The sequence below is a fragment of the Mus caroli genome, unplaced genomic scaffold, assembly GCF_978045245.1.
Source record: "Mus caroli unplaced genomic scaffold, Mus_caroli_1 scaffold_17, whole genome shotgun sequence".
NCBI lineage: Eukaryota > Metazoa > Chordata > Mammalia > Rodentia > Muridae > Mus > Mus caroli.
This window is the reverse complement of record NW_028227272.1, coordinates 33,947,908-33,969,849: the sequence shown is the minus strand read 5'-3', so window position 1 is coordinate 33,969,849 and position 21,942 is coordinate 33,947,908. Positions and strand designations below refer to the sequence as shown.

At 44.1% G+C, this 21,942-nt stretch overlaps 1 protein-coding gene across 9 annotated transcripts in view; it reads right to left on the bottom strand.

Annotated features, from left to right (window-relative positions):
- The window catches only part of Golgb1 (golgin B1), a 56,739-nt gene that overhangs the window by 7,686 nt on the left and 27,111 nt on the right, over positions 1 to 21,942 (bottom strand). For all 9 annotated transcript variants that reach the window (XM_085832202.1, XM_021184793.2, XM_085832204.1 and 6 more), the window contains 5 exons: positions 19,349 to 19,463; positions 17,262 to 17,335; positions 8,089 to 13,217; positions 5,305 to 7,192; positions 543 to 721 (listed from right to left, as the gene is read on the bottom strand). In XM_085832202.1, the coding sequence (XP_085688328.1) occupies positions 543 to 721; positions 5,305 to 7,192; positions 8,089 to 13,217; positions 17,262 to 17,335; positions 19,349 to 19,463 (7,385 nt within the window). The remainder of the gene's footprint in view (positions 1 to 542; positions 722 to 5,304; positions 7,193 to 8,088; positions 13,218 to 17,261; positions 17,336 to 19,348; positions 19,464 to 21,942) is intronic.

Sequence of the window (21,942 nt, the reverse complement as noted above, 5' to 3'; positions counted from 1 at the left end):
AGGTCATGCAGGGCATGGGAACCCACAATGGTCCTTCAGCAGTCAGACCCACAATGCAGAATTAACATCAGTGCCGACTCTCAAGGACTTAGAACTCTGGCTCCTGAATATACCAGGTATGAGACCTGAGCAAATGAATCTCACCAAGTTTCTTCCATTAAATGGGGATAAGCTAGTTATTCCTTATGACTACTGTAAGAGCTAAATGAGGCATATCACTTATCAAACATAAAGCGTGGCACATATTAAATATTAGGTAGTAAACATTACTTGTTGTTATTTTTATTTACTTCTTTTCCCAAATCTGGTGAAGAGTGGGACTTCTACTGAACACCAGCTACTTCTCTGCTGTGCATAAAGACTGCTGGGTACGGCATGCAGTGAGTGGCACGGGAGCTTTCACTGGGGAAAACTAGGCAAAGCACACACGAGTGCTCTCTTACTGTTGTCCAGCTCTCTAAGTCTGTAAGTATTTCAAAACAAAACGTCAAGATAAAATAAAATGAAATAAAATAAAACAAACGTTTCGGCTACGGTCCTACCTGAGCTGACGCAGCTCGTGTTGCCAGGAGAGGTTTTCCTGCCTGAGCTCCTCCTCCATCACCTGTAGTGCCTTTGTCTGATCTTGAGATTCTTGGAGCTGAGCCTTCAGCGGACGGAGCTCGGTCATCTCTTGGCTCATCTGTAAGTACTGCTGCTGCAGATTCTTCAGTTCCTTCAGCTTAACCAGAGGGAGAGCAGCAATGGGTGACTCACATCTTACTCCTTATTGACCAGTAGCTCCTACCACAGGCACCACGGACCGTCAGCACCTTCCCACAGCCCAGAGACAGCTGAGGGACTGCTGTCAAGGCCTAACCATTCCTTTCACTTGTACCCCATTGGCCTCCAGGTCTGAAGCTAACACTCTAACTTGGAGCAGACTTAAGGGACACACAGAATGACTGGACGGAATCCATTTAGACCTGCGTCCTTATTAGGCTCTCTCTCACATGAACACCAGCAAGGTTTTCTTTGTCACTGTTGTTGCTGTTTACTTACTTGTTTTCTGTTTGTTTCACAATTCTTGGGATCAAACTCGGGCATCAGGCAAGTAGGCTTGCACCCATCCCTAACCCACATCCCTGTTGGACCCCAGTCTTAAGCTGAGCTGATGTTGGCTACAGAGAGAGAGGTAAGCACCCTGGTGGTTACGGACACCCTGGCTCGAGAATTAGATGCCCTACTGTTTCTTGGATGGGAGGACATCTAAGTCTTTCTTTCCCTCACCCACTAAATGAAGATAATTACAGTATTTTTCCTCATAAGAATATCAGAATTAAAAATTAATAGATCTCACACACAAAGTTAGTGGATATTATGGTGGATTTGCTTTTAGCAAAACTGCATTCTATTTTAAAACTCTTCCCCAATACTCAAAAGTTTGATGAAGAAATAATGTCAGGACATCTGGGAAAGAAAACAGCCTTAAACACACACACACACACACACACACACACACACACACACACCTACCTTTCACCCACTCAGAAACGTTAATACTACCACACCAGTGGCTTTTTAAAAAGTACCAAATGCAAAAATGGATCAGGAAGCCAACAAGGGTCAGCAGCGACACACTCAAGGTTGAAAAGCAGATGAATAATGGTAACTGACAGCTGGATCTTTAGCTGGTGATAGAGAAGCCAAGGCCCCAACAGAACTTACTCTGCAGAATCTTCAAAGGGCTCAGGAATTAACAGCACCAGGTACGTCTGGAAGAAATGGTGATGGGCTGGAGGGAGGCGGGAGCTGAGACAAGGAGGATTCTCACAGAGCTGCTTCAGATGCAACTGCACGCTAAGTTCTTCTCAGTTCTGACTTTTTGGTAACCTCACCAAACAACCAGTTTGCTCTCTGGAAAAGGTAAAGGATGTGCCCCGGGAGCATGAAAATCTCAGGCCCAGCTGCAAGTAAGGGTACCGCTCTACAACAACTGTGACTGGTGACATGACGCATGCCACAAGTGATAGCTGCCCGTCCCTTACTCAGCTTGGAGATGAGAGTTTCCTTCTATCCAAGAGGTGAAAGATCTCTCAAAGGTCTGATCAGACCCAGAGGAACTAAAGGCACCAGCCTCAGGACCACGATCAATTAACTCATCAGATCATTGCATTGAACTCACAGCAAGTCCCTCCGCAGGCTTCCTAGATTCTTCTCTTCATGTGAAGATGAAACAAGGATTGCTCTTCATGTAAAGAACAGAAAACAGCAGGGATGAAAAGCAACTGCTGAGAGAGGGGAATTCACCAAAGTAGCAGAGAGAAGCTACGCTGGTGAGAGATGCAGCAGAGAATGCTGGCAAAGAGAAACACTACAGCAGCAAGGAAAACGTACAAGGAAACCTTGCTAGAAGGAGAGGTCAGAGGCCAGAGGCAAGTAGGCAGGCACATGCCTGTAGTCCTGGCCTTTGAGAGGTTGGTGCAGAAAGACTGCATTCAGGGTCAGCCTGGGCTACTCTGAACCTTCTAGGCTAGCCCCACCTTATAATAAGAACCTGTTTCCAAAACAAAACAGGGTGGAGATGGCTCAGCAGTTGAGAGTCCTTGCTGCAATTCCAGAGAACCCTAGTTCAATTCACACAGCAGGCAACTCATAACTGCCTGCAACTTCAATGTCTTTATCTGCATGTCATACAGTCACAGACATGTACACAAAAACCAACAAAGCGAAGCACCACTAATTAGACAATTCACCCAGGAGACAAGAAAAATATACAAAACCAAGAAAAAACCAAATCTCTTACAAATTAAGAACACAATACTTGGGCTGGAGAGATGTTTAGCGATTAAGAGCACTATCTGCTGTTCCAGAGGACCTTGGTTCAATTCCCAACACCCCCATGGTGCAGTCCGTAACTGCAGTCTGAGGCCATCCAAGGACAGCAGGCATGCATGTGGTGCACAGACACACATACCTATACACATTAAAGAAATAACAACATCAACTAAAAGAACATGATGGCAGATAAAAACGCTCAACGAGATCAGAAGATAAAGTGAGCTGAGATACCTCAGTGGCAAAGGCACTTGTGTGCAGGGAACATGGAACAAATGCTAAGACAAGTACTCGGGAAGTAGGAAGGCAAGACAGAGGTAAGCAACTGGGAAGTGTGGTGAGAGAACCGAGCTCTGGAATGACCCCCAAAGGAAGCAGCGAGGAAGACATTACAGCCACGGGATGAGGATGTGGGTAGGATGTGCTTGCTGGGATCTCTGTGCTGAGGAGGTGGGCTTTGGACGCCTGCGTACTAAGAACAAGTAAGAGGCTGAGAAGATAAGGACACATCGTAAGGTCTTATGTGGCACACCAAGGGGGAACACCCTCTTCTAGCCCATCCCTGAGGCAGGACAGTCATAAGAAAGAAAGAAAGAGTTCCATAGTAATTCACCAAGGACTGTATTTATCATCCCCTGGAAGCAGCACTGCTCCATCTGTTGAGTGAAAAGAAACTTATCCCAGGATGCTGAAGGGGAAAGGATGGACATGTGAGCTGAGTAAAACACCTCAACGGTTCGATGGAATAAAACCAGATAAGTTGATAAGTTATAGAAATAGGAACATGGCTTTTTAAAAAAGGATTGGCTCATCAACATCCAGTAGACAAGAAGCATGCAAGTGGGGCTGAGAGAGTCCAGTGTTTACAACGCACAACCTTACAGGAAGCAGTTCCCTGAACGAAGCACAGCTAACTCAGGATCTGCTGCAATCTGGGTGCCTGGGGACAACTTTGCATATGCTCCTCTGGTGCCACACTGCTTTGTTTTTTGTTTTTTGTTTTGTTTTGTTTTGTTTTGAGTATGTGTATATGTGTTTGTAGGACAGCGGTTCTCAACCTAGGGATTGCGCATCAGATACCCTGCATGTCAGATATGTACATTATTGTTCACAACATTAGCATTATTGTAGGAGCAAATACTGTTACGGATGGGGGAGGACTGTGTGAAAGGGCCGCAGCACTGGGAAGCGTGAGAAACAGGGGTTGGTGCTAAGGCACATGCAGGCCAAAGGCTGACATCAGGTCTTTCCCATAGCACTCTCCTCTCCATTTTATATTTTGAGACAGGGTCTGTTACTTGTTTACTGAACCCAGAGATCACCATTCTGGCTTGACTGGCTGGCAGTGGGCTCCAGAGATCTGCCTATCTCTTCCTGACACTGATATCGCACAGATGTGCTGCTATGCTTTGGATTTTTTTTTTTTTATGGTGTGCTGAGCATCCAAACATAGGTATTTATGCTTGTGCAGCAAGCACTGGTTGGGTTTCTTATTTGTTTCTGAGACAGTCTCTCACTGGCCTGATGTTTGTCTGCATAGGCTAGGCTAGCTGACCAGTGAGCCCCACCAGAGACCACTCAGGCACAAGACCAGCTATCTCTCCAACCAACTTTCTCCACTTGTGAAAAAAGTTACTTTAAAGAAAGTGAGCAGAATCAGGCATGGTGCTGTGTGCCTGCAATTGTGTCTACTTAGGCAGCTGAGGAAAGAGGATCCTGAGCTACAACATCAGCATGAGTAGCTTAGCATCGGTCTGTTTCAAAATTCATGAAAAGGGCTGGGGATGTAGCAGTGGAAAAGAACTTGCCTAGCATGGATGAGCCTCTGGGTCAATTCCAGTAGAGGAAAATAAAGATCGGAAGGAAAGAGGAACCAGGAAATCATTCAACTGCAAGCAATCACTGACCACAGAACAGTTATTCTTAAAACTTTTTGAGACTCTCACTACATTGTCCAGACTGCCTTAAGTGAGCTACATAATCTCGGCTTGTCTTGAACTCACAACACCAGCCTCCTCTGTGCTAGAGTTAAGAGGGATGTGCCGCCACACCACTAACACTGACTTCAAGAAATCCCTTTTACATTTAATATCTTTCTTGACAAGTTAGGGTTGAGCTGTACTTCTAAGACAAGCTAGGTCCTTGCCATCCTGATCTAGTGAGTGACCAAGGGCTCAGCTGACACTGAAGACACTGAGTGACCAGCTCCATGCTTTCCCCCAATTAATCCACTTCAAATTCTGGGACCATTTACAGCAAAAGCAGCTGGTTACCTTTTAACCCCTTTATAATCAATGCAGATTCTGTGCAAAGAAAAATCCTCACCTTGAAAATGGTAACAATTATGTCTGCTTCTCTTAAGACCCAAACTGTCTGTAGAGTGTGTGGCAATGCAGTGATTCGAAACATTTACCCTTTTTCTATGGCAATAAAAATCCATGTGAAGAATGGCCCCAACCTCTTAACAGATAGGAAGCACACACTCACCAATCGATCTCTGTCATTCTGGAGTGAAGACATGGCTTTTTTCAAGCTCTGTACTTCTGCTGGGCTGGAGGCAGCTGAAGGGGCTGCAGCCCTCTGCTTCCCTTCCTCAGACTTCCGGAATTTCTCCAGCTCACTCCACAGGCGATCTCGCTCATTCTGTAGACTGGTCATGGCCTTGGAGATGGACTGCACTTGGTTGTGAGAACTTTCTAGTTCTGAAGATAGGTGAAGCAACTGCTCGTCTTTGGATGTGAGCTGCTGGTTCAGTTTCTCAAGGCGGGACAAGATGTTCTCAGAGGTGGACAGGGGAAAGGCAGCCTGGGAAAGAACATCCCCCTCTCTGCTTGAGTCCTGCCACTCTTTCAACTGGGCCAGCTCCTTTAGACTGGCATCATACTTCTTTTTCAGGTCACCAAGCTCCTCAGTGGCATGATCTCTGCTGTCCTGCAAGGAACTCATTGACCTTCCAAAGGCCTGAATCTGCGCGGTAAGATCCTTATTCTCTTTGGTTACCGTAAGCAACTTCTGTTCCATCTCAACCAGGTCTCTCGCCAGCTCTGCCACCCTCTCTTCGGCTGTTTCCGTTTCGTTTCGCATTATCCCTGCGTCGTGATGGAGATGCTTCAGCTCCTTCTTTAGCTGATCTTCAATTTCACTCACCTTCCTGGTAGCTTCCTTCTGTACACAAACTAACTCCTCTTCCAGATCTGCAGTTCTCTTCTGGGAGGAGGAGAGGGCCACATTTAGCCTCTGGAGCTCCTCTTCTTTTGCTCTCAGTTGGGCATGGTAGACACCTAGGGTGCCTTCTTCCTGCAGGGCGGTCAACTGTGTCTGTAAGTTTTTGATCTCTTTAGACAAACCTTGTTTCTCCTTCTGGAGGGCATCAGAGGACATTTGTAGGCTTTGCTTCTCTGCTTCTAACCCTTTCAGCCTTTCCTCTAGCTTTGCACACTCATTTCTCAGCTCTTTATTCTGCTGTAGTTGAGCATCAAGGAGCTGCTTTTGCTGAGAGTCCTTTATGGCTATCACCTCGTTCAGGTCCCGCCTATACTGGACCAGTTCCGCATCCAGCTTGGCATTCTCAGAATTGAGATCATCCATGTGACTTCGCAACCCTCGCATCTCCTCCTTCAGTTTATTATTCTCAGCAGCAGCATCCTGGATGAGTTGGTCTTTTTCCAAGATTGCAGAGAGATGTCGCTCTTCCAGCTGCCGATAGTCACTTACGATGCGGTCCCGGTCATCCTGGAGAGAGGACATAGACTTCACAAAGGAGTCCAACTGAGCCTTCTGCTCAAAGCTCTCCTTCTTGATGGTTTCCAATGCGTCTGTGAGCTGATTGGTTTTCTCAAGGGCCCTTTTGTTTTCCTCTTCTAAGGCCACATTCTCCTCTTCCTCCTGGGACAACAGGTTTTCTAGTTCTTTGATCTCTTTACTGTGTTGCTGGTGCAGTTCCTCAACAGCTAGTTGGATCGCCTCTTCTTTGCCAGAAAGCAGGCTTATAATCTTCTGTTCCTTCGCATTGATTTCGTCATGCAGCCGACTGGTGAGTTCTCTGGAGGCTGTTAGGTCAGTCTCCAGTTGTTCACAACTGAACTTACAATTTTGGATATCAGCTTCTTGCTGCTTTATGATCCCTTCCAAGTTGTTTTCGTGTTCTTTGCATTTTTCTAAAGAGTTATTTAAGTCAGTTGTCTGGTCTTTGAGACTCTTAAGTTCTGATTCTAACTTAGTTAATTCATTCTTAGAATCATGATACAGCTGGCGAGCGTCTTCTAACTGAGACGTAAGTTCTTTATTTTCTTCTTGCAGCTTATCATAAACCTTCTGTTGATGCTGGAGCTCTGTCTGGGCCTTGGACTCCCAAATTTCCTTGTCATGTTCAAGCCTAGGGGATGGGAACCGGGGCCAGGGGGAAGAAAGAGGGTAGAGAAAAGGAGGGAAGGAGAAATATTAACTATATGATATCTACCTAATTGATAAAAATCAGACAATATTCACTATTGAAGGTTTTCAGAGATATCTTACTTCTCTGTACCTATACACGTGTAATAACATGATCTAACACACAGAAAAAAATAACATATTAAAGATACATCAGGGAGATCTGAATCATGAAAGTATGTTCCTTGCTTTAGTGATCCCCAGTCTGAGACACTGAGAAGCAAATCAGCTCCCAAGTATTCTACTTTGCTGCAGACAAGCTAATGGTAGGTTTCTTTAAGGCTACAAGCTTGGCAAAAGAAACAGTAAGGTAATGAAAGGGGAGGCGGACTAAGGGTAATGCTGGCTCCTGAGTTTGGAAAATGATATTCTAGAGTTTGAGGATAGGGTTTCTAACTAACAGAGAGAGCACAGTTGATGAAAACTGTGGCGAAGAGAGAGGAGAAGACCACTCAGGGCACTAAAGCAATCCTTTGGGAATAAGCTGGTGGAAATCTAGACACAGCTAGTCAGGTTGTCAAGAAATCCAGAAACAGAAATGGGAAGGCAGAGAAACCTAAGCTATCTCTTAACAGACATTGGTGGTGTGTGTGTGGGGGGGAGGGGTAGAGTAAGATATCAGTGATTTTGTTAATGATTTTATTGTGATACACATTGTAACAAGAAGTTACAAAACTAGCAAAAAAGCGTCAGAAGGGGAAGGATATACATTCTAAAGTAATTTAAAACAAACATTGGTTCTATAATAAATAAAGAATAAATGAAATAATAAAGTAAAAACAGTTTTAAAACTTCCCTTGCCTTTACAATTCTCTGGAGGGGAACATGTTCACTGCTTACCTGGAGACGGTGATCTTCAATTCCTCCATGTGGATGGTCATCTGTCGGAGCTGATCCTTTAGAGCAATGCAGTTCTCCTCTTTGAGTCTGACCTCTTCCTCTTTGGTTTGAATGGCATCGCCAAATCTCCGCTCCCATTTCTTAGCTTCATCGATCACCCTGTCCCGGTCATCCTGCAGGGATGACATGCTCTTAGTGAAGGCTGCAAGCTGGGCCAAGGTGCTATCCAGGCTTTCCTGCAGCTCCTTCATCTCCTGGTCTTTCCTGGTCAGACTGACTTGAATCTCTGCAAGTGTTTCTTCCACGTGGGCCTTCTCTCTGTGCAAGGCATCCAGCTTCTCTTGCATGTTCTTCTTCTCTTTCCGGTGTTTCTCCTCTGCTTGCTGCAGTCTTCGCAAGAGGTCTTCATCTTTTTGCTTTATCTGGCTTTTGATGGATTCTTTGTTTGCCTGAAGCTCCTTTTTCAATTTGAGGTTGTCCGCTAGCACTCTCGCGGCTTCGCTTTGGGTGTCATCGAGCAGTATCTTGAAGCTAGATAATTCGGCTTGTGCCTTTTTGCGGTGTTCAACTGCCTGGGCCAGATTTCCTTTGGTCACATCCAAATCCTTCTGGGACTCGGTGTGAACGAACTCGAGGGCCTTGACGGTCTTCTCCAGGGCGCTGATCCTCTCGAGGTACCGGATGCAGTCCTTCTGCAGTTGCTTCACTTCTTGCTGCTTTTCCCGCAGCAGCTCCTGGAGCTCCTTCGCATGGCTTTTATTGGCCGGCCCTTTCTGGGCACCTTGGATCTTCTCCATGTACTCTTTTCGGATTTCTGACTCCACCTTGGTTTTTTCCTTGACCAGCTGCTGCTTTTCCTCCTCTAATTCACTCACACATCTTTGAAGGTTCCGCATTTCCGTCTCTAGTTGCTCGTTTTTTATTTGGGCATCTGTCACATCCTGGTAATAATTCCCGATGCTCCCATTAAGTTCTGCCAGTTGATTCATCAGCCTCTCCTCTAAATCGTCTTTCTCCTCTTCTGCCGTCTCCTTCAGCTTGGTAACTCTGCAGAGTTCTTCTTGGATCTGCTGATTTAGCGCGGTTCTTTTGGTGACTTCTTCCTCCAGGAGCTTTAGCTCGCCATCCTTTGCAGAGATCTGCGTCAGTAGGGCATTTTTCTCATTTTCTAAAGCCTGGCTGAGTTCCCTGTCTTTCTGTTTCTCCATCTCTAACTCAGCAATTCTTCCTTTAAGCTGATCGAGCTGCTGGAGGTAGTTCTTGATGTCATCATGGGAGTTGAAAGTCTCACTGACACCGGGCTTGGCGCCGTTACCCATCAGAATAGCTTCCGAATCTTCAAGCTTGGCACTGTCATTCAGAGCATCTCGTTCTTGAGACTTGCCCACCACAGCTTGTGTTACCTCTTCAATGACATCCTTTGGCTCATCAGATTTCTCAGTGGCCTCCAGGCTAGCTTGTTTCAGTACTTGGGCTTCTACCTGAAGCTTTAGATTTCGAGTCTCTTCACTCAGAGCGTCCTTCTCCGCCATTAAAGCCTCAAACTCCTTAGAAAGAGTTTTATGCTCCAATGTGATCTTTTCTAGTTCCTCCTTCAAGCTGGAGTTGGAAGAAAGAAGCGCTTCCATGCTCTCACTGGTTCCTTCTACAGGCTGCACCTCCGCTCTAAGCCGGTCATTTTCTTCCTCTAGCTCAAGGATCTTCTGTTGCTTAGATTTTGCAAACTTTCGCATCTTCTCTTTCATCTCTTCCATTTCCTGCTCTGCATCCTGCAGCTGCTTCTCTCTCTCTCTCTTGTCTGACTCTGTGCTCCTTAACTTTGCGTACAGCTCTTGCTTCTCTTGCCGCACACTTTCCACCACATGCTGAATCCTCTCGGCTTCGTTGCTCACGTTCTCGTACGACTGCAGAAGAACCTCGTACTCCTTCTGCAGCTCCTTGTGTTTCTCTTGCCATTCGGTGCTCTCTGCCATCTTAGAACGTCTCACGGATTCCAGCTCCTCCATCAGCTTTTCCTTGTCTTCCGTGAGGCCCCCCAGAACTAGTTTCAGGCTTTCGCAAGAGCCACTGAGGCTCTGATTTTCCAGTAAAGACCTGTCCATTTCCACAATGAGCTTGTCTCTTTCTTCCTGAAGAATGGCTAACTTTCCTAGGACTGCATCTTTCTCTTGATTCTGGACAGAAACCTGGCTTTCTACATCTGCCAGAGACTTGGTCAGGCGTTCAACAGCTTCTCTGGCTGAGGACAACTGCTCTTGCAGGCTCTTGTTTTCTTTGAGTGCCTCCTTCCGGGAGATGAGGGCAGCCTGCAGTTTCCTCTGTAATTGTTGCTTTGCATTAGTTTCTTCCTCAAGCTCTGTTGGCTTCTTCTTCAGCTCACAAATTTCCACCTGGGCCTGCTTTAGCCTCTCTTCATGCTCCTTGGCTTGCATTTCCAGCTGGGTGTGCAGAGCCTTGATTAAACGCTCCTGCTCCACCATTTCTGTCTGGACCGTGGTGAGGGTCTGTTCTTTCTCACTAAGCTGTCCATAAAGGTAGCTGACCTCTTCTTCCTTCTGGCCCATGTGCTTGTGCAGTGCATCGAGTTCAGGCTGTAACGTTTTCAGATGTTCCAGGTCAGCAACTTTCAACTGGCTGCTTTCCAACTCCTGCTTCAGCAGTTCTGTGTGGGCCTGGGCTTCATGGGATGCTGCCTTCAAATTCTGGATTTCTAAACCCTGTTCATTTATCTGATCTTGTAACAGAAGTACTTCTTCTGACTTTTTGGCCAGCTCACTTGCTATAGAACTAACTTTCAATTCCAGCTCTTCCTTCTCAACCCCCATTTCTTTCAACTGAGCCTGAATCTGGGCAACAGAAACAGTAGCCTGGAGAGCTGCTATCTCTCCGGGAGGAGAAGGCTGAGCTGTGTGTAAGTCAGATTCTGAAGCAGGCTCTGTGTCTTCCAGTGAAATGCCTTCTAAACTTGGAGCAGGAGGACCAGGTTCCTGCTGGCCAGTGCCTGGGAGCTGTCTGTCTATGGACTCCCTTGCTTGGCACTGGAGTTGCCTTAGCTGGTCCGCAATGTTCTCCTTTTCCTTATTCTGCTCATCGAACTGTGCCTGTAGGTGATGGTACACGTCCTTCTGCTCCCTGAGCTCTTCCTTTAGCTGTTTCTCTTTCTCTTGTGCCTTTTTCAGAATCGCCTTGCGGGCAATTAAGGCTTCTTGAAGCTTCTTTTGAAGTTGTGTCTTGTCTTTTTCAAGGTCTAGTATCCTTCCCTCCAGCTCTGGCTTCCAGTGCTCCCCACCACCTGCACTGGGTGGGCTGCTCGCCGCTGTTTCTTTTACAGGTGCTGCTGAGCCTCCATTCCCGGCATCCATGGTTCCTGTGACTAATTTCTGAATAGTTGCTTGGTTTTCAGTGATTTCTTCTTGAAGCAAATCTATCTGCTTTGTCTTACTCTGCAGGTCCAGAGTCATCCGCTGGACCACAGCCTGTAACTCTTCCTCTGCTGCAGTCTTTTCTTTTAAATCCCTCCTTATGCCCTCCAGCTCCACTTCTTTTTCAGATATTGTCTGTTTTAAGGAAACTTCTACTTCTCGCCACTTAGAAGTCCCCCATTCTTCTGGGTCATCTTTGTTCTCTCTGTCTTCCTCCAGCTTTCTCCTCTCATTCTCCCCGAAGGGAATCTCTTTCCGAGAGTCCTCTCTCACCTTGGCTAGCTCCTCCTCCAGCTGGCTGACTTTCTGCAGTAGCTCCTTTCTGTTGATCAGCGCTGCCTGCAGTTTCCGCTTTCTCTGCTCACTTTCTTTCCTCAGCCGTTCCAGCTCCTGCTGAAGCCCCTCTTTACCTGACTCATCGTGACCAAGTTTAAGGCTGGACCCAGCTCCACTCTCTTCCACCTGCTCTTTCGTTGCTTCTTCAGCTCTGGACAACAAATTGAGCTGCTCCTTCAGAGTCTTAATTTCCACCCCAAGGGAAAATTTCTCTTCGTTAAGCTGAACCATTTTCTCCGTCATACTGAAGCTGAGTTCTGTCACTTGCTGATCCTTCTCCTGGATGGTTTGCTGGAGCGTCTCCACGTCTTTCTGTTTCTCTAACAAGAGTTGGTCCATCTTGGCTATCTCCAGTTCTTTCTGAGAAAGAGCCTGCGACAGTCCTTCCATCTCCTGTGAGATGTCCCTCAGACGCTCTGTCCCCTCTCGCACTTCCCTCTCCTTTGCCTCTAGCTGGCTTTGCAGGCTTTTCATCTGGGTTCCCTGTTCACAAAACTGTAGCTGCACACCATCCAGCTCTCTCTGTAAAGCCTCGATTTTCACATCTTTAGATTTGGCTTCTATGCTTAGGCTGTGGATCTGCTCTGTGAGCAGGTTGTGCTGAGCCCTCTGGCTTTCATAGTCCAGACCTCTTTGCTTTTCTGCTTCTGCAAGGCTGCTTTCCAGTTCTTGGACCCGAGCCCGCAGTTCTGCTAAGACATCAAGCTCCTTCACCTGGTAAAGCAGCTGGTCTCTTTCTGCAGACACTGTGGCAAGCGTGCTGCGGGCTTCCTCGGCGCTCTCTTTGACCTCTTCGCTAAGCTGGGTTAGGCTGCTAATTTCCTTCACTTTCTCACTTAAGTTTCTCTCGTAAGTTTCCTCTGCTGTATGAAGGCTTGTCTCAAGCTCCAAAACTTGAGTTTTCAGCCTTTCCAGTTCGTCCTGGTGACACTGACAGATATGGGACACTGAGAGGGATTTGTCCACGCCGTCGAGCTTTGGGGAGTTCAGTTCCATTCCAGCGTCATTTAGAGGTCCTGCCTCAGATGCTTGATGCTGCTCTTTCATGCCTGCTTGTTCCTCTTCAGCTGCTGGGCCGCTGCTCTCATCACTGGGTACACAGAAGACATCTCCTGCTGTAACTGAGGGCGGTCCTTCACTCTCCATCAGCTGGACTTCTCTACGATCAAGGACCTCATAGTCCCCCTCGGGCCTCTTGCCCTGCAGCTGTGACTTGAGAAATGCAATTTCCTCCTGGGCTTCTTTCATTTCCACTAATAAAACTGATAGCTCTTTATGTTTCTGAGAAAATGTGTTCTCTAGGACAGCCTGTCCATTTTCTTCAGGAGAAGAGTCACTCCTGCTGAGCAAAGTAATACCAGCTGTGCTGACCTTAAAAAATAAGGAAAACAAATAACTACAAAACACCAAGAAAGGCCTTAATTAAATGGCTCACACAGCATTACAAATAGCCCAACACAAATGAGCATTTTATGAATTTCCTAAAACTTGGAACCCTCTGGTTCAAACTTCTTTTATGCCACAAAACTTAAAAATCTGTAAAAATTTCTATCTCCTAAACTGAATGTCCATAATTCAATCAGCCCCGCTCTGAGGTCTCTTCCAAGTCAAAAGGGCCCAAAGGAAGTTTGCAATCCATTTTCTAGGTATTTCCCACACAAAAGAACATTCTTCTTCTAGGTTAACATGTCTAGTTATTTCTTCTAAAATCTGCTTTAAAAACAACAAAATGACAACGGCAACAAACAATTAAATACCCCGTCGGACTCCAAGGAGTATGTTTTATTTCTTTTCCTAAGCAATTACTGAATAAGAAAGTTGTAAAAAAAAAAAAAAAAAAAGGTTAACACTGACATGTGGGTTACCAAACAAGCAGATGCAGACACGTTACCAGGGACAAGAAGTCTAGAAGGTGCTCTGTTGGCACTTGGACGTGACATTAGGGACCCATGTGGCAAATATGACCATGCTAGGTCACTCCCTCCATGTCATCGCTATTGTTTGCTTGGGACAGAAAACTAGTGAGTCACACAATGTATTTAATTTTTTCGATTCAGAAACCCTGTCTCAAAAAATACAGTGGACAGAGTGAGTTCCAGGATAGCCAGGGCTACACAGAGAACCCCTGTCTCAAAACAAAACAAAACAAAACAAAACAAAACAAAACAAAACAAAACAAGATAAATACAGTGGACAGTGACCAAGGAAAACCTGACGCTGACTTCTGGTCTTCACAGGCACAGGCACGGGCACACACCCTCGCGCACACACACACACACACACACACACACACACGCCATATACAGAAGCACACAAAGGGGTGTGGGGGATGTGGGCATGGCTCACTGAGAAAAGAGCTTGCTGAACAACCATGAGGACCTGAGTTTAGAGCTCTGGAAACCAAGGAAATGCCAGGCACGGCAGGACATGTCTATAATCTCAACAGTCTTCATAAGGACTAGCTTAATAATTTATAACTCCTTTTCCCTGCACTGCAGAGACTATAATTCACACATCCCAGTACTAGGCATTGGGGAAAGTTCTCTATAACTTCAGATCACAGTCTTATGTTTCCATCCCTACAAGCAGGAAAGTCTGATACAGTAATGTGTGCGATGTATGTATGTATGTATGTGTGTGTGTGTGTGTATATATATATATATATACACACACACATACATATACACACCGCTATCACAGGGTTCAATGTAACCTACTGCTTTTTGTTTTTTGTTCTATTACCCAACGTTTTCATTTCTTTTTATAACTTGCTTTCATATTGCTCATTCTCGTCCCTCACTCACTACAGTATCTCAGAGTTCATTTTCCTCTGACTGGAGAATCAAGTCATCTCACACCAAGAGGACAGAGAACCAGAGAGCTTTGCTCTTTCTGGCTGCTCCCATTTTTCTTTTCTCCTCTGAATTTTCTTCTATGCATCTTTCTCTATTTAATATCTGTGATCTCAAGGGATAGCACCAGTCAGCTTTTCTATATAACATCTATGTTTTATAATCTTCTTTCTTAATTTTTGTTTGCTAATTATTTTCTGCTTCTTTTGCTTTTTATTATCTTACTAGACACCCATCTTTCTTATTTGTGTTGTTGTTGTTGTTGTTTTTTAAGCTACATTTTAGCTTGCTTTCACTAGAAACCATTGGCAAGACTTTAAGGGAATACTTTTACGTGTTGCCTTGGACAAAAAAGATTTATTTTTAGTCAGAGTCTATAATTTATCACTTTATAATACTACAATTTTCCAAATTAAGTCACCATTGACATTTTGTGAACAAGGCCTCAATGGCTCTATGAGAAGCACTGACTATGTAAGTCTGATGATTAATTTTATGTGGTAACTTGATTAGATCATGGTACTCAGATCTTTGGCCAAACATTACTCTAGGCACTTCTATTTAGTTGGCATTAACATTTAATGCTTATGCATACATGGGTATGCATGTATGCATGTGGTAGGGCCACATATATGTATACCTGTATGTGGAAGCCAGAGGTCAACCTTCAAGCCATTCTTCAGAAACCACCCGCCAGATTTTCTGCTTGGAGCTCGCCAAGCAGGCTAGCCTGGCTGGCCATCAAGCCCCAAGGATCTGTCTTCTCCATCTCCCAGTGCTGAGATTGCAAGCCTGTACCATCATGTCAAGGTTTTAGAGATTCCATGGCTCAAAGCTAGGACCTGACATTGCACAGTAAGCACGTGACCAACTGAGTTATCTCTCCAGCTATAAATGAGGAGAATTCAAACAAGGCAAACCATCCTTTCTAGCTCAGGTGAACCTTTTCCATCAGTTAAGGCCTTGGCAGGGTAAAAAAAAAAAAAATTGTCTTATTCCCAAGAGTGAAATCTACTAGCAGATCATCTCTTGACTCAAGTCTTAATATTTCTCTATGTTGGATGGCCTCTGGCTCAACTGGAATTCTGAATTTGCCAATTTGTAAAACTGTATCTCTTTGGGGCTAAAATGGTATTCATATTACGTCCCTAGAGACAAAGACTGATGTATAATAAGCAACACTTTGTTAAGAAGCTACATTACTTCCAAATGTCACTTATTATCAGTTAGAGAGCATGGCAAATTAAATATAATGCAGCTAACAAAGACACAAACTTAGAATGATACTAAGCAATGATGCCTGTTAGATTAAATTTCAGTTGGTCAAGGTGCCGAGAAGAGACTCTAAACAGGACGTCTTTATCACACCACCCTCCACTCCCTGCCAAGGCTCAGGGAATGTCACAGAGGAGATGTCACAGATAGAGCTGGAGGGTTGTGGGGAGATCTGTGGAATGCAGTCTCTGGACATGACAGGACTGTCAGACCCATGAAATCACAGCAGCCGTGCTTACTTAAACAAGATGAAGGCAGAGAAAATTCCAGCACAGATAGGCAGGAGCTCTGTAGGCCCTATGTGTTATTAAGGAGCTACTAGCACTTGATGGCTGTTTGGGGAGGGAGAATCACTCTTTTTGGAGGGCGTTCCCACTCGTAGGTTTCCTGAATGACCCCATACCCATGCACATATCAGCAATACTAATTGACTTAGTGGGTTATCAAAAAAAGAAATGACATGAAATTAGGAGAGACATGCTAGTGGGATGTGGGGGAAACTGAAGGGGAGAAATGAGGTAGATAGTATCATATTTCATATATGTATGTACATGTATAAACTCACAAATAAAGAAATTAGAATTAAAAAGTAGAATAAACAAACACTTTTCAGGTCACAAAAGCTACAATTTGGTAAAGGCTCCTTTGAAATACAATCTTGAGAAAAACTACCAACTAGGTCACATGAGAAATTCCAGAGACTCTGCTTCCTCTCTACTAAGAGGCGAGCAGTGGAGCCTGGATGAGACTCTCCTCCACAGGCGCATCTATCTAAACTCTTGGTCCCTGGTTGGGTGCTATTTGGGGATGTTTAGGAGGTGTGGTCTTGTTGGAGGAAGTATATCACTGGAGGCAGGCTTTGAGAATTTGAAGCCTAGAGTCATTTCTCGTTCCCTCTCTCTGCTCTGAGCGTATGATGAAGGATGTGATCACTGTCCAGCCTGCTTTTGCAGCCATGCCTGCCGCTTGCTTGCTGTGCACCATGAATGGACTCTTACCCTCTGGAACTGTAAGTCCAAATATGCTCTCTCTTTTTTAAGTTGTCTTAGTCATGGTGTTTTATTACAGTAACAGAAAAGTAACCACTATACAAGTGTGTACTAGTGTTGGTTTAAGACAAAGAATTCTAAATATTCAGAAATTAATAAGTGACTAAGTCTAGTCACTTTGACTCTCTTAAATGTCATTCACTCCATAGGTAATACAATTCTCTGTCAACACTGTTAACCGTTGGAATCAGCCCCGTTTAATCCAGGTCCCACTATGATTGTACTAAGTGGTTACTTACCTCATAGACCGTACCATCAGCCTCCCCTGCTTTATTCTGAGCCTCCAAAAGAGTAATCCGAGAGGAGAGTTTTTCTGAAAGTCAAAAAAGTAGTACCTTTAGAGAATATATGTGGAACTTTTGAAAGAAACAGTGATATAGCTGTACCAAGGCGACTTGAGATACATAAAATAATGGAGAAAAGAAATAAGCAAAGTACTTTGAGGGAGATAAAAGACTGATGCCTCCAAAAGAATATGAAATATCATACATAACACAACATAATATATACCATACATAATAGAACCCAGTAGATATCATACATAACACAACATAATACATACCATACATAATAGAACACAGTAGATGTTATACATAACACAATATAATAGATATCATACATACCAGAACACAATAGAAATAGTAGAACACAGTATGATAATGACCAGGAGAGACATGTTCTAGATAGTGTAATGTTTGAAAGACATGTGACTTGGAACAGTTATTTACGCTATAATCTAAAATTCTACTGTCTTAGTTCATCTACATTCCTACTTGTACATTTTTGTACTTACAATGTTTCGATCGTTAACAGACATTCAGATGTTAAATGTTAGCACTAAAAGGGATCTATGTTTTAATTGCAATCCCAAAGAGCAAATGAGGACACAAATGACATAATATGAAGAGGTTACAGGGCAAGACAGACAGCTGGGATCAGGATCCCGGTCTTAACATGCAGCTCTAACATGGGTACCAACACCCTGGAAGATAAAACTATTGAGCACCGATATTGGAGATACTACAGGAAGCTTATATTCTTTCTGAAAAACTAAACTAAAGAAAGAGCATATAGGCCAGGCAGTAGTGGCTCACGCCTTTAATCCCAGCACTTGGGAGGCAGAGGCAGGTGGATTTCTGAGTTTGAGGCCAGCCTGGTGTACAGAGTGAGTTCCAGGACAGCCAGGACTATACAGAGAAACCCTGTCTCAAAAAACCAACCAAACAACCAATCAACCAAAAAACAAAAAAAGAAAGAGTATTTCACAACAACATGAGGAACTGACTGTATTAATGGTCACTGTGTTTGGAAGGGTGGAAACCACTCTCCTAGATGAAGGAGACATCACCATCACATGCTATTGAACCAAAGAGGTTCTCCGAAAGCACACGATGAACAGAAGACAGGTAGGTCCAAGAAATGCCTTCGTTCTCGTCGACTGTTCATGCAGTCCAGTAGAACAAAATGCTAATGCGCTCAGCTTAATCCAGCAAGATGTTAGTCAGCAGCTGTTATTTGCCAGGTGTTGCTAAGTTTAGGTAAAGCAAACTGAAAAAGTTCTCTGCCCTTAAACAGTGCACACATGTCTTCCAAGGGCTTACAATAAACCAGATGAGCACTGACCACCCGCACACATCAGTCAAGGTACAAAGGATGCCGTGGGAGCACGGAGCCCTTAACCCAGGGTGAAGACTGAGTTCCTAAAGAAGACAGTGCCCTGGGTGAGGGCTGACAGGGGTAGGAGTCTAAGCACGATGGTAACATGGCAGAAGACGACAGGGACCTAACTTGTAGTTTATTTTGATTTCTCTTACCTCATTCCTGTCCTCATTTTGCCTATTACAAAAATTCAGCATCTTAGTAAAGTCCAATTCCAGCCATAGTCCCTAGAAGATGTCTTTGCCAGTTCCAAATGAATAGAAAGTACTCAGAAACTCTGAAGTGTGTACAGCGTACGTCAGAAAATGTAACCCTGATAGAGGCACCAGCACTGTGCTCAGCTACATAGTGTGCATTCCTTTATCTTGATAGCTACCAGTTCTGCTCTCTGAGAACCTTAGTGTGCCAAGTCAGCTACGCGTATATGTGCACGGCAGCAAGAGCAGAGGCCGGGCAGTGGTGGCACACGCCTTTAATCCTAGCACTTGGGAGGCAGAGGCAGGCGGATTTCTGAGTTCAAGACCAGCCTGGTGTACAGAGTGAGTTCCAGGACAGCCAGGGCTACACAGAGAAACCCTGTCTCAAAAAACAAAACAAAACAAAACAAAAAGAGAGCAGAGGCACTTATGGGATAAGAAGATAGAGTCTGGTTTTTATTTATACATACCGTTCTCGGCTTTCAGCTCCTCCAGCTCTACAGAGCTAAGGAGCAGGGCTCCCTTCTCATTCTCTAGCTCTACCACTCTCTTCTGTAAAAAGGCGACAGTCTCCTCCATGACTGCCTACATAGTAGAGAGACAATAAATTAGTGATTCTCCAGTGCAAGCTCTCGCACTGATGCCCAGCGGGCCTCTATCACGTATAGCATCGTCAAGTTCTCCAGCTATGAGGATGCTGTAGAAACAGCATTCATTCCTCTGCCTGTTGAATCTTTGGAGAAGTTCTTAATTCTGAAGATGGAAAAAGAAATAAAATCTATCCCATAAGCTTCCAGCTGGTTGGGTTTGAATCTAAGATCGAAGCCTGGATTACAAAGATAGAAATCCCAAGTCAACGGTGCATGAAAGAACATTTTAAACGTTCATAAGCAACACCTTACATAGATCTGATTAAAGCCAGGCAAGCATCAAGGCCTGGAGGTAAATGAACAGGAAGAGAGACCTCTCAGGAGGCGGAAGAACTGGTATCGATTTGGGTTTTTTCCACTTACAACTAAATGTTCTTCTCCTTCCTTTATATATCTAGAATGTCTGTCTCTCTTAATGACAAGCAAGTATCTATATTAAATCTTCAGGTTTTTTTGACCCTTTATCCTACAAAGGGCTTACTTTATACACTTTTTCATTCAACTTTATTGAAATTGCCATGTTAGGTTACAGAGTTTGCACAGAAACTGCAAGAGGTATGTGTAGGGTTTGGGACTTCTACCTAGAGGAAAGTTTCTAATTTGTAATGAAACAAATAAAACAGCTATAGGCATTCTGTCTTGAAAATAAAAAAAGCCCTGTAGGGGAACAAAGCTGCAGTGTGAGGGAAGCAAACAGAGGAAGAACGTCAGTCAAGGAGTTAACTGTCTATACATTCAGTCTGACCACCAGCTGAACAATCAACGGTACAATTCCTGGGCTGACCAATTACCCAAGGCAGAAATATCCAACTGAGTTTTGGGGCTCTCTCTACCACAGGCCAGAGTGGACATTGTGGGTCCACTCTACAGAATGCTTCAGAAGTTTAGAAACAACAAAACAGGCCGTCCCAAATGAAACATTTATAGCATCTAGAACTCAGTACAAAAATCACTCATCACGGAGAGAAACAGGAAACTGAGATTCAGTCCCAAGGAAAAATATAACCAAGAAAGACTAATCACAAAATGATGCAAACTTTGGATTAGCAAGCAAGAACTTATTTATATTGTCGTGACAGCAACTGAACCCAGGACCTTTGGCAGGCTCTGCAATCGCTCTCCCACCGAGCTAAATTCCTACCCTGGTTTTTGTCTTGAGTCAGAGCCTCACTCAGCCAGATGGCCCTGAACTTGGGTGTCCTGTTTCTACCTCCTAACTTCTGGGCTTACAAGGATATGTAAGGTCTGGTTGCAAAGTAGGATTTTAAAGATAATATTATAACTATGGTAAGATATAATGTTATCAGTGAATGGGAAGACAGGAACTTTAGGTGCAAGACAAACAAACAAACTCTATAAAATGAAAAAGTTTGAAAATCTGGGATAGAAAATCACAAATATGAAATGAAAAACCCAATGGATAGGCTTGCTAGAAGACTGTGGAGAAAAGACATGCAGTGACCTTGAAGGCAGATCAAGAGAAATTGATCAGTCTGATTATTGAAGAAAAAGGACCACAGACTCAAGGACACATAGGACAATATTGAAATATACTTTAATTGGTGCATCCAAGAGGAGGAAGAACACAATACACAGAAAAATTATTTAAGATGGCCACATTTTTCTCATACACAAGCTTATATCTGTGAAAAAGAAAAAGACTCAACAAAAGGAAGAAAGTTGAAAAGAAAACCACAAATGACTACATCACAAAGAGTAAGAGAAAGGTCTTTTAAAGCTCAGTGGGAAAACGATCCTTCCCTCTGTAGGAACAATCATAGGAAGAACTGCTGGGACCGTGTAAGGCAGAAGACCATAAAATAGATTTTTGTAATGTCCTGAATGAAAAAGTGTCAATACAGAACTAAAAATCCATTCAAGAATAAACAAAATGCAAATATTAGCTCACACCAAGAGAATTCTTCTTTAGTAGTCCCAGCTACAAAAATATGGTGGTTATTCCAGAAAAACATGGTACTGGATGGAAACCAAGCCTCAGAGAGAAAAAGAACATGGGACATGGTAAATATGTCAACATCTTCTCCTTGATCTGTTTTAAATACATGTAGCGGTTCAATGCACACATGTTAACACTGTATGCTAAAATTTAAAACTTTAATTAACATAAGCAGCAAATGTAGCATAAAGGCTAAGGTGAGAGTATATCATTACAAGGTTTCTGTATTTAAAGTGATAGCCCTAAGAAGATTACAATGTTAAGAATATTTGGGTGGAGGGGTGGGGAAAGAGAAAGAATATGCAGGTGTGGGCATTCCTGTGTTCATGCTTATGTGTCTGTGTAGGTAAACTTAATGCTCTAAATGAGCTTTTAGGCCATGTGCCCCTGAAGTGGGTAACACAGGCAGAGCCTGGCTGGCCTTTGAGTTAAGGAGACACAGCTAGGACTCAAAGGA